The sequence below is a fragment of the Melitaea cinxia genome, chromosome 4, assembly GCF_905220565.1.
Source record: "Melitaea cinxia chromosome 4, ilMelCinx1.1, whole genome shotgun sequence".
NCBI lineage: Eukaryota > Metazoa > Arthropoda > Insecta > Lepidoptera > Nymphalidae > Melitaea > Melitaea cinxia.
This window is the reverse complement of record NC_059397.1, coordinates 6923467-6936070: the sequence shown is the minus strand read 5'-3', so window position 1 is coordinate 6936070 and position 12604 is coordinate 6923467. Positions and strand designations below refer to the sequence as shown.

At 33.4% G+C, this 12604-nt stretch overlaps 1 protein-coding gene across 1 annotated transcript in view; it reads right to left on the bottom strand.

Moving 5' to 3' along the window:
- Nucleotides 1–1946: 1946 nt before the first annotated feature.
- Nucleotides 1947–12604, bottom strand: part of LOC123670074 — a 33698-nt gene continuing 23040 nt past the window's right edge. The window contains exons 3-8 of the mRNA XM_045603582.1: nucleotides 10339–10609; nucleotides 5245–5528; nucleotides 4392–4745; nucleotides 3787–4156; nucleotides 2465–2656; nucleotides 1947–2160 (exon numbers count right to left, since the gene is read on the bottom strand). Of these exons, the coding sequence (XP_045459538.1) occupies nucleotides 2024–2160; nucleotides 2465–2656; nucleotides 3787–4156; nucleotides 4392–4745; nucleotides 5245–5528; nucleotides 10339–10609 (1608 nt within the window). The 3' untranslated portion in view covers nucleotides 1947–2023. The remainder of the gene's footprint in view (nucleotides 2161–2464; nucleotides 2657–3786; nucleotides 4157–4391; nucleotides 4746–5244; nucleotides 5529–10338; nucleotides 10610–12604) is intronic.

The window sequence follows — 12604 nt, the reverse complement described above, 5'->3', positions numbered from 1 at the left end:
TAACTAACATTGTGACACGAGAATTTTATATATAAGATATATATACTTGACACCAAAAGATAATAGAAAATATATACTTTTAACGACTCTCACTTTTTTATCCCATTCATTAAGTCTTGCATAACAATACAAATTATATATACTTGACACCAAAAGATAATAGAAAATATATACTTTTAACGACTCTCACTTTTTTATCCCATTCATTAAGTCTTGCATAACAATACAAATTTACATACATATACCTAGTTTACATTTGAATATAAATATTTTTTACAATTATTGGCACACACATTTCGTCAATTGATTGCGTGAGTTTTATAAGACGTACAGATTTATAAGATGCCTCATATGAAAATGACAGATAGAATGTCAAAATGACACATTTTTTTTAATTCTAAGTACAATAACGCATTTATCAAAAGTTAGTATACTATTTGGTCGCTAAAATCACATGTCCTAAATCCACATTAAAATCAAAAAACAAATGTTGGAAGACGAAAAAGAAGTAGTAATATAAAAATTCAATATTGTTATAATTATATAAAAACTTAATATTGCGTCAAAATTTGGCAAATGATCTTATCATTTTAATTAATTATTTTTTAACTTTTTATTTTGTTATAAATTTAATATCATGTTATCAATATGTAAATAATGCAAAAACAACTTACTTCTATAATGTCTCTTATAAATATTGCCTTTTTAACAATTCAGGTATAGACATAGTGAAAAGATAACTTTAAATAAAACAATAAATTACTCAAACTACATCACTGGGAGGTTTAGATGGAAAAAATAGTATCAACCATTCTTTAATGTTTACAACTTTCCTACTGATATTTGTCACTGGTTAGGAATAAATAAACTAAAAAATGTAAAAAGTTTATTATCTATGGACTACATTATTACATTAATTGGCCTTTATTGGACTTTTTTATGAAAGGGACGTTTTATTGCAGATTACAATTTAATTTAAATTTTACTATGTCTGTCTATTATGTATGTGTTTTTTAACTTTTTTTTACTTATTATATCACTTTTTAGTTAGTCGCGTCCAAAGGACTTCTATAGAGTGCTATATTACTAAAGCTTGTATTTATCCGTTTATTTATCAGTCAAATGGCTGTATATTTGTAACGGTAATTGGTAGACACTTAAACTTGGCCACTATGGCCACAATAAAAAACAAATAAATCATAATTGTTGCCCGTAGTAGACAGTGTCTTTCAACGTGTATGATCGAGTCAAACTCGCACTTATCGGTATTGAGTTTTTTTTTACGAAAAACTAATTAAGGCGAAAAATTTCAAGAGTTTAGACAAAGAGTGATCTAAATGCCTAGATATCTATTAACAGACTTCTAAAAATAGTATAGTTAAAAAGTAATAAGAAAATTTGTCTAAAATGTTTCTTAAAATTTCAGATATAAAAATTAAGTGTAATATTATCACCATTAAAAGCGAATCCAACAATATTTTTTCATAATATACGTGATATTATGTAAAATACTTCACATTCTACTGTCCTAGCAAGTAATTTAAAAATGTCATGAAGAACATCATTCTAACATGAGAGCTATAATAACAGAAAGAGTAATTATTTGAGCATAAAATTAATCATTTAGAATATACAGCTATTTGTAACAATACTGTTCATTAACATACGATAAATTTCAAGTAACTTTAAAAATACATATTAATTATATTTAGTCATTAAGTTACAGTCAACAAGCTACTTAATCCTTAAAAAAATATTAAAGACAAAGATAAAATAAGTACGCTCCTAAAGTAATGTAAGCGCTTAGAATGTTGGCAGTTTTTTTCTACAGCACACAGAAGAACATTATAAATTCTAAAACTAACATTAAACTGATATATATCCTTACGTAAGTCAACATACTAAGATGCGCGAAAATAAAGTACAGTAACAATATAACGAAGCGAACATTCCCAGTGTTCTTAAGTCTTAGATTGCTTTCCGGCAAAATTGTGTTGCAGCCTCACAATAAGTACATTTCGTACTATATTTGTACAACTTTACGGCGTCGGGTAAACGCTAATGCGTATTCTATTCCCCAAACTAGTACGCAGGACATAATGAGAGCGTTTTGAACGTGTATACACATGGAGAAGCTGCCCGTGTAATCTCTTACATATCCTGCAACATAAGTTAAAACTTTAGTTTGTATATGTATACAGAATAGTTTTTTGTTAGAACTTATACATATATTAAGCTACGGTAATTGCATACCATTAGGTAAGCCGTACGCTTTTTTGCCGACTTTTATATCCTTCGTGAAAGTTTAGAAAAAACAGGTTACCAATAAAGGAATGAACAGGCCTTTTACCTTTTTTACATAAGACTAGAGCTCTACACCTCATCCTTCTATTTAATAAGTTAGTAACCACAATTTTTTTTTTTTTCATATAATAAAAAATATAAATATCATTTAAAATCTCACCAATAATCGGACCAATAATAACCACAAATACTCCTTTGCTGACCATATGTAGTCCAAAGGCAGCAGGCAACTTTTCCAAGGGACAATACTCAGATATTGTTAGTGTGAAGTTACTGAGACACATTCCTCTAAAGAAACCACAAATGGACAGCCAGACCATAAGGGGTACCCATTCAGATTGCTCAGCCAGAACTGTAAGTAAAATAAAACTATGTAAATAATAGTTCATAAAAACAAATTCAACTATTTGTTTGGTGCAAATTAAAATATATATATATATATATATATATATATATAATTATCTGTCTGTTCCTACGGTCAGCAACTTAATGCTTGTGTTATAAGTAACAGCCGGCCGATATAGCTACTTTTTTTTTCGATAAATACATGTAAATACTACTTATATATAAATACATATATCAAACCTACACTCGAGGCGGGAATCAAACCCAAAACCCCCGGAGCAAAAAGCAGGCTTACTGCAAACTGCGCCAATGGGCTAGTCAAATGTTTAAATATCTTTTTAAAAAAATAGGAAACAAAACTTCACAGTAAGAATCACTAGTAATTCAACCTGTTTTTGTTAATATTTGTATTACTAACGACTTCCACATCATTGTTACATAAATAAAAGCTTTATACTTTCAAAAAAACGGGCCAAGTGCGAGTCTGACCCGCACACAAAGGGTTCCGTGCCATTGACTGGGTAAAATATTCAGTAAAAAATCTGTCTAAACATTTAAATTTTATTATTCATTATTAAAGTATATATATAATTAGGTATTTTATGACTATTTCAAGTGCCTACCACTATTACCATTTATTGATATCGAGTAAAAGTAGGCAAAAAATTGCGTTTTTTGTATGGGAGCCCCCTAAAATATTTATTTTATTTTGGTTTTAGTATTTGTTGTTATAGCGGCAACATAAATAAATAATTTGTGAAAATTTCAACTGTCTAGCTATCGCGGTTCTTCAGATACAGCCTGGTGACGGACGGACGGACGGACGGACGGACGGACGGACGGACGGACGGACGGACGGACGGACGGCCGGACGGACGGACGGACAGACAGACAGACAGACAGACAGACAGACAGACAGACAGACAGACAGACAGACAGACAGACAGACAGACCGACGGACGCACAGACAGCGAAGTCTTCTTCTAGTAATAGGGTCCCGTTTTTACCCTTTGGGTACGGAACCCTAAAAAAGCACAAAGTTGCGCGCGACAAGACTCTCGTCTCATTTAAATCTTTAACAATCACACGTATTTAATAATAAATAATTAGAAAATTGATGATAATAACGTAACCCACCTGATCGCGTAGCAGCTAAAAAGAAAGCCGAAATGAAAAAGATCATCTTCTTAGTGACATTAATTCTGTCAAATATAGGTGGCAACACCAAGCGAACACCTATGTCAGTTATAGCAGTCATAGACAAACAGAACGCAGTATCATTCATATTATAACCTAAACTCCTTATGAAGAACGGTGTTAACATCCTAAACTGTAACTCCCCACTCCAGAATAATGAAAGACCAAGTAAAAGGTTCAAAAATGACCAGTCTTTCAATAAATCTAAGTCCATAAGGCTAATAAACTTTTTAAAGCAACCTTGCTTTTTTTCTACTTCTGGTTCAGATTTTTTAATGGCTTTCATTTGTAGAGCGTCTTCATCTGCTGTCTGAAAAATGAAATAGTATGATATATTTTTTCCGTTTATTTACGATTTCTGTGTCATTTTATGATTTATCTCAAAATTCAGCAAACGTAATTACCAAAATATTAAAAAAAAAACTTCAATTACCCATTCGATTGAGTGTGAATAAAATAGTGTAGTTTTAAAATTCACGCCATTTTGACTTAACATTGTAAAAGAACTATAAAATTTTTACTAATTTAGAAAATTCAGAACTTACATCAAGATACAGCTGCAGGTAACTTCCCGTAAAGTCCATATTTGAAATATTCGATATCACAGATACTTTTCTTTTTCTAAGCGCTTCGGGCATACTGCCGCTAGATGTCACCCTCTGCATCGCAGCCACTGAGGCGGCGGTTGTCAGGCCTGGAATAAATTTTGTACTACCATCGAATTCTTGAAGAGGTTTGTCACAAGTCTTGGCCCGAGGGAGGCCAATTGTCCTTACAGATGGGTGGTTCATATTAAGGTTAGATCTTTGCTTTGGTAACTTTGTCATCTGATGTGTTACAAGTGGATTAATTTCGAATTTATCGTCTTCTTCGTCGCTCTCGTGAATACATTCCATCTCCTAAAATTAAATTTTAAAAATGTATCTAATTCAATAGTTTTTTTTTTTTTTGTGAGACTTAATAAAACATCCAAAAAAATTATTTACAGTTGTGCTACTACAATGACTTCGCTGTGTATCAAACTACTTCTGCCACGCCTGTCGTAGTGATAGATATAGATAGGTATTTAGATAGGTTGGTTTGGTTTAGTACTGCAGACAGTTTTGCGGTGGTGGAAAAAGCGAAGAACAGCGAAAGCTGAATGTTACAAAAATTCCATTACATGGGCAACCACCGATTTACAACGAATTAAGCTCCAATAAATTTAAAACGAGAAAATGCGGACACCATGAACCCAGCCAACCATCAGTTATAATATAATTTACGCAAATACTATGGAGAATTCTTATTATTGGAATTATTTATACAATTGTTTAAAATCCTAAAGATTAAGCAATAATACAAATTATTATGTTACTTTTTTATAATACCCAAAAATATCGTATTTAATAAACTAACCTTTACTAATTGCATCTCACAATCTATCGGTTCATCTTTAAGATGTCGTTTAACAGGCTGAAGTAGACATGATCCAAGTACGGCATGGAAGGCCAAAGCGCCCAATATTACAACGGTCCATCTAAACCCGTATTCGCCGAGTAGCAGTTTGACTAATTGTGGCATGACCATGAGGCCGAAACCTGTACCAGCCATAGATAAGCCGACAGCCTGCCCACGCTTCTTCGAGAAGTAATGGTTAAGAGAAACAAAAGACGACGATGATGCTAACCCAACTCCGAACCCTGGAATAAGAAGACATGTTTGTAACAAATTTTGCTGCGTAAAATCGCATAATTTCATTGGCAAGGTTAAGAATATTACCATAAATCACTTTTATTAACAAAGTTTATTACGATATGAAATGTTGATTGTTTTTTAACCACTTCTTTACGATACTCATTATTTATGATTTTTCTTTATTTACGTTTTTAATCGTGCATTATTTGATTTCGGAAATATATATATATATAAATAAATGAATGTTTATCTGTATGTCCTTTATAGAATCGTAAACTATGCATTTGATCGTGTCATGATCTTCAGCAAAGTGTTGTGCATGAGCCCACAAAGGTTTCTGAGTTAGTGCGACCAAAAAAAAAAGCGTAGCAACGCGCGCAGGCTTACAGCTAGTTAAGTAATAAATTTGATTACAATGTTACAATAGCTTCTCTTGCGCATTAAAAAGATCTGTAATAATGGCAAGTGGCAAATAATGTTTTAGAAATAAATAATAAGTTAGACTTTCACATACGATACGCACAACGTTAACATGGCCCTGCGTCGTTAATATGTTAAATAAATGCCTGTTTAGCAGTCAAGCCATAAATAACCTCACTAATGTATATTTAGGTTTTTCTTGCTGACCCGGCGAACTTCGTACCCCCTTATTTTTTCTTTCTTTCAAGTGGATCAAACTGCACACGTTGTGCAAATTTGATTAAAATTGGTTTAGTAGTTTTGGAGTCCATTGCGGACAAATAGCGTAACGTAATTTATATATAATAAGTTTTTCTTTTTATTATTCTGCGGCGCCGCGTTGGCGCAACGGTTACAGCCATGGATTGTACCTGTTGCGCTAGCGGTTGCGGATTCTATCCCCACACATGACAAACATTCGTATTAGCCATACAAGTGTTTGCCGTGGTCTGAGTGTTTGTGCAGTCCTTGTGGGTCTCCCCACCGTGCCTCGGAGAGCGCGTTAAGCCGTCGGTCCTGGTTGTTATCATGTACACCTGATAGCGATCGTTAATCATAGTAGGGAATATATCCGCCAACCCGCATTGGAGCAGCGTGGTGGATTAAGCTCTGATCCTTCTCCTACATGGGGAAAGAGGCCTATGTCCAGTAGTGGGATATTACAGGCTGAAGCGTAAGTTTTTCTTTTTATTAAGCATGTATGCATATTATATTTGATCAAAAAGTGAGATTGTAACAGAACTTTAAGAAATATGTAGTAAAAAATAAATACCATCTACATAAAAAATGTTGTGTGGCTGCGGCACTAAAGAATTTAGCCACTCCCTCTCTTCCCGTGGGTGTCGTAAGAGGCGACTAAGGGATAACAAGGTTCCACAACCATCTTGGAACTTAAGAAGCCGACCGATGGCGGGATAACCATCCAACTGCTGGCTTCGAAATACACAGGCCAAAGACGGGCAGCAGCGTCTTCGGTGCGACAAAGCTAATACTGCGGTCACCAACCCGCCTGCCCAGCGTGGTGACTATGGGCAAAACACATGAGTTCACGTTATTTTGGCGTAAACTTGTGGAGGCCTATGTCCAGCAGTGGACTGTATAGGCTGTAATGATGACATAAAAAATACTTAAATTGTAAACAGATCAAAACCAAGGTGATCGTTTAATGGAATACATTATATAGGTTTAGATATTTCAAATCACCGATTATGCATAAACATTAGACCTCGAGCATTAACCCCTTTTTTGAGATGAAGCAGTCAGAAAAACAGATACTTATAACCCTTAAATTTTGCTACTATTCGTAGTTTGTACACTTAAGCCTTGACCAATTTGAATATAATTTATTAAGTAGTTTCGGCGTAACACATGTCCAAGACATTGGTAGACAGATAACAACGGCAAAAGTTTCATTCTTGACGAGTAAACTTTCGTATCGATTAATATCGTCAAAAAATATGTTCTACATCTTACATACGACAACATCTTATATACGTACAGACATACGTTACGTACGTTAACATCTTATATACGTACAGAGTTTGACCATTACAGTTAGGTTTAAGTAGAACAAATATTTTTGAAGTAAAACCTTTTTACGCACGTTTGACTTGGGGAGTAAGCTGGTGCATGCGTGACGAGAGCGTTATGATAAATGTGATCGGGCGAGGCGAACGAACGTTGAGAGGAAAATATAAGTTAGTGAAGATAGAAAGAGAGAGAGTTACATTTCGCAAGTTTTACTTCAGTCGTGTGATCTAAAGCACACTCGTTTATTTTTACAAACAAAATGTCATAAAACTGTGTCCGATTCAGTTACATCCTAACTAATAATGTACGCATTTGTTAATAGCATACAAGACCTTGGTGTTATTCTTAGCGGCTCATTAAACTTTAGTACTCCATAATCAAAGCATATAAAAGCGTCAAATCTCTTTATTTTTATTTTTAACTGTCTATCCTTATTTTCGTTTAAAAAAATGAAAGTTCCAAAACGCAAAAGTCAAGAGCGGCTGGACATATTCGGCATTTTTTTAGCTTTGTAGAATAATCTTAAATCAGAAAGTTGCGCAGAAAATTCGAAATTTTCAGAAAACTTACGATTATATAAAATCTCATGCTTTTGACAATCGCAAGACAGGACGATGTCTGCCTGATCACCTAGTTCTTAATTATTTTATTTAAATAACTTAAGCCTTCAAAAATGTTAAAGTCGAAACCAGTCATTTTGGCAAAACCTATTTTAAGATAAACATTTCATGCACATACATATATGCACTATGCACTAAAATCTGGCTGACGATGAAAAAAGGTATACAAAATTTCAAGCATAAAAACTACAGAAAAGAGAGGGCGGTAATAGTACGCAGTATCACAATTTAGTGATGAGTAATCAAACAATTATCTAGTCCTGGAATACCCCGTTACGAAAATTTCTGTAAGTTCTTTTGCCGGCTTTGATACTTCATTTTCAACGGGTATTTGTGAACAGGTCTAAATTAACCTTAATTTGAAACCGTTACTATCTTAGACCATATTTATTTTTTTCTAAGTATTAAAAATACTGGCTCCGTTATCCCCTGTAGGTATATTGTGGAAAATTATTATTAAAAAATAGATTAGTTAAATTTTCAAACTAATAGTAAGTACGATTATTTAAATTTCACGCTTGTTGCTTCTTTTTTAAAAAGTTTATTATTTTTAATTTATTTAATTTAATTTATATATTATATAATTAATATATAAATTAAATTAAATAAATTAAAAATAAAAATTAATATATATATTTACATTGGTTACATATCGAACGCGCTCTTTTTTATTCTATTTATAAAAATAAAATATTCTAAATCGTTATATTAAACATAACTGTTTTGTAAACTAGGCTCATACAGATAACATACACTTTAGCTGGCAGTTTTCCTCAAGGTTAACCTACAATCTTAACACTACAATGCATCGTGCTACTTAACTAATAGAAATGTTACTTCCATACAAATTAACACTATCCGGAACATAAGGAAAATATGTATTTTATACAATGTTTATTCTTATGTCGATGGTTATGGAATTTTTATGGAACCAAGACATTTATCATTTACTTATTCAATTAATATGTAACTAGCAATACCCGTGCAAATAATTCGCACTAAATAAGTAAAAAAAATACCAACCGTCAATCATGTTGACGTCGTTTCAAAATTTTGAAACGACGTCAACATGATTGACGGTTGGTATTTTTTAAATTAAAGCGATCGTATATAACCACAGCAAAAACAACAAAAAAAAAAAGCTCAAACAGTATTCGTCAGATCTCGATCAGATTTAAATTTTTAAATGGGACCACATGACAAGCACCAGCTTTCGTTTGAAAAAAAGAATCATAAAAACCGCTACACTCAGTTAAAAGTTATGAGGTACCTCACAAACAAAAAAGAATAGTCGAATTGAGAACCTCCCCGTTTTTGTAGTCGATTAAAACTAGAAAAAAATTCTAAAAAAAAAAACTAAATACATTTAATAAAATATATTTAAATAGGTCATTCATTAATTTAAGCGTCGTAAATATGAGCGATTAATCAGTTTCTTTGTTTATAAAAAAAAATTATTAGTTGTGCTAACCCACATCTAGAAAGCAGTAAGCTTATGCAAATGTTTCGTTTTAATTGGAGTTGGATTCCTCCATCTTTAAGAGTCCAAATGCCGTAACCGCTACACCTAACTGCATCATAAAATTCTTTAGCCCTAAGCCTTATCAACAAAAAAGAAATTTGACAATTTTTACTCGTTATAACAAGTCACGTCATTATGTTATTACTTGTATTGACATTATCAAAGAGCTAACAGTTAGTCACGCAACCTTAACCTTTGTTCAACATTTTTACAGTACAAAGCTTATGACCTCATCTTTACATATTTATGCAGATAAAATTCTAAGAACATCGAGACAGTTCGACTCCAGGGTTTCACAAGTAATAATTACATCAATATTAGTTTTTACTTTTATGAATAATTCGTGTCTTCTTCAAAGTATAATATAATAAAGGCAAGAGATATATTCTAGAACTCTTGTCTTGTCTTTTTAAACGATTTTTTATATCTGCCTCATCAGGAAACAGCCGAAAATACATAACTAACATGAAATTTGATCAAGTGATCATTTTGAGATTTAGGAGCTCACCAAAAGTAAACCGTAATTTTTCGAATATTAGAGATTGTCAACAATTTTATTGCGAACGAAAAAATGCTCATTAATTCGTCTCTATTAATGCCACTGCTTGTAAAATACAAGTTTCAAATACAAATTTCTTCTTCTAGTTTATTGTTAGTATCAAAAATAATATCAAAAATTCTTACCTCCCAATATACTGTATGTACCCAATATATGACCCATACTGTTGGCCGGCGCAGTGAAGAGCAGACCGAGTGCACATATCGTCGAACCGACAACACAGACTTTTCGGTATGAGAAAGTCTTTATAACAGGACCCACGAAAAAACCAGAGAAGTTAACAACCGAGTCGAGTGTACTGGCGATGACCGACGCACCAGTCGTGTGGACACCGAGGTCGTCTAACAGGTCCTTGAACAAAAGACCGAAGGACGGTTCCAAGGAACGCGTTGAAAACTGGAAGGAAATATATTTTAATGTAGAGAAAAATGTTGAACAAACTTAACATTACTTTTATTATCGCTACAGGTTTTTATTATAGTTTTCACGGTACTAATACTGCGATTTATCTTAATATATATAAATTACGGGTCACGTTGTTTGTCCGCGATAGACTCCCTAAACTACTTAACCGATTTTATTCAAATTTTTTCACCGTGTGCAGTTTGATCCAACTTGAAAGATATATTTTATATCGATATACGCTTCAGCCTGTAATATTCCACTACTGGGCATAGGCCTCTTTCCTCATGTAGGAGAAGAATCAGAGCTTCCACCACGCTGCTCCAATGCGGGTTGGCGGATATATTCCCTACTATTAGTAGCGATCGCTATCAGGTGTACATGATAACAACCGGGACCGACGGCTTAGCGTGCTTTTCGAGGCACGGTGGGGAGACCCACAAGGACTGCACAAACACCCAGACCACGGCAAACACCTGTATGGCCAATACATAATATATCGATATAAATAATAATTATTATATTCACAAAAAAAAATGAGGCGGTACGAAGTTCGCCAGGCCAGCTAGTCTAATATATAGTATGTAGCGTTTATATATAAAATTCTCATGAAATTTTGTGTGCATATTGGGTAGGTCTGAGAATCGAACAACAGGTTTTTTTATCCTACTAAATGTTAAGAGTAGTCCACCCCAAAACTAATTTTTACGTTTTAGATACATTATTTAATTTTTATTTTATTATGATTCGGCGTTGAAAAATACATACAACTCTAAATTTTCACCCTTCTACCACCAACCAAATAGCGTTTAGCGACAAGACAACGTTTGCCGAGTCAGCTATTATTATATAAAACTTCCGTTTTATTGTTATACCCGCTGTCTGTAGGGCCATGTTTGATTTTGGTCATTTTGATTTCCGATATTTTGGCACTATTACAAGCGTAATAGCGGTCACGGTTAAAAAGAAAAAGTGCACATATGTAAAATATGATAAACGTCGTATAGTAGAAGAACCTAAGGGCCTGTTTCACCGTTTGTGGATAAAGTTTATCCTGCACGTAAGTAATGAGTAGATTTTAACAGCAGGAGGTAAAAATAGGCCATTAAGTTCTGTTTCGCCTCACTTAAAAAATTAACTATTTTTAAATTGACATTTGCGAATAGAAATATATCATAAACTGGAATTCGATGATAAAAAAGAATAATATATCATAAACTTTTATCTGTTGGATATCGTCATCCATTAAATAGCGTTATCCACAACTAGTGAAACGAGAACTAATCGTTAAAAGTTGTATATCGGTACAACATACATAACAACATATTACAACTAGCAGTTGCCCGCGCCTTCGCTCGCGTAGAAATATACTTTATACATTTGCAAAGAGGTACTAAAGTAGTGCCTAATTATTTTATTAAAATAATTTAGTACCTTTTTGTATGCCACATTTATAGTTCGATTTTGGTGCGTAAGAAATACCAGACTGCTGCCAGAGCTCACTCTCGATCAGACAGACGTTCTAAGCCGTAAAACAGTCTGTCGTGCAAAAAACAGTCTTCTCTAGACCGTGAAAGATGTAACAAAAGGGTACCAGCTGACAAACTGTCCACTGAGATACAACCAGCTGGCATTATTTTTTATTTATAGTAGCATATAAACTATATACCAGGTAAATTTTTAGTGGAGAGGAAATCATTCTTCAATTAAGGGATTCTAAGTGTTTTATATATCACGTTGTACGTGAAAAAATCCTTTTTTATTTTATTTACCTGAACTTAATATACGAGCTTCTCTGGCTCAGCTGTGTACTTCTGTATAACCGTCCAATAGGCGCGTAAGCACGGCTATAATATACAATAATAACATTCTGCGATGAAACCTACAGAGTCCCGAATTTGAAGGAAATTAGGTAGGAGCCGAACACCCCGTATAGATTATATCAATATTTCTAAGACATTTTTGTTGCAATGTATAAATAATGACCTT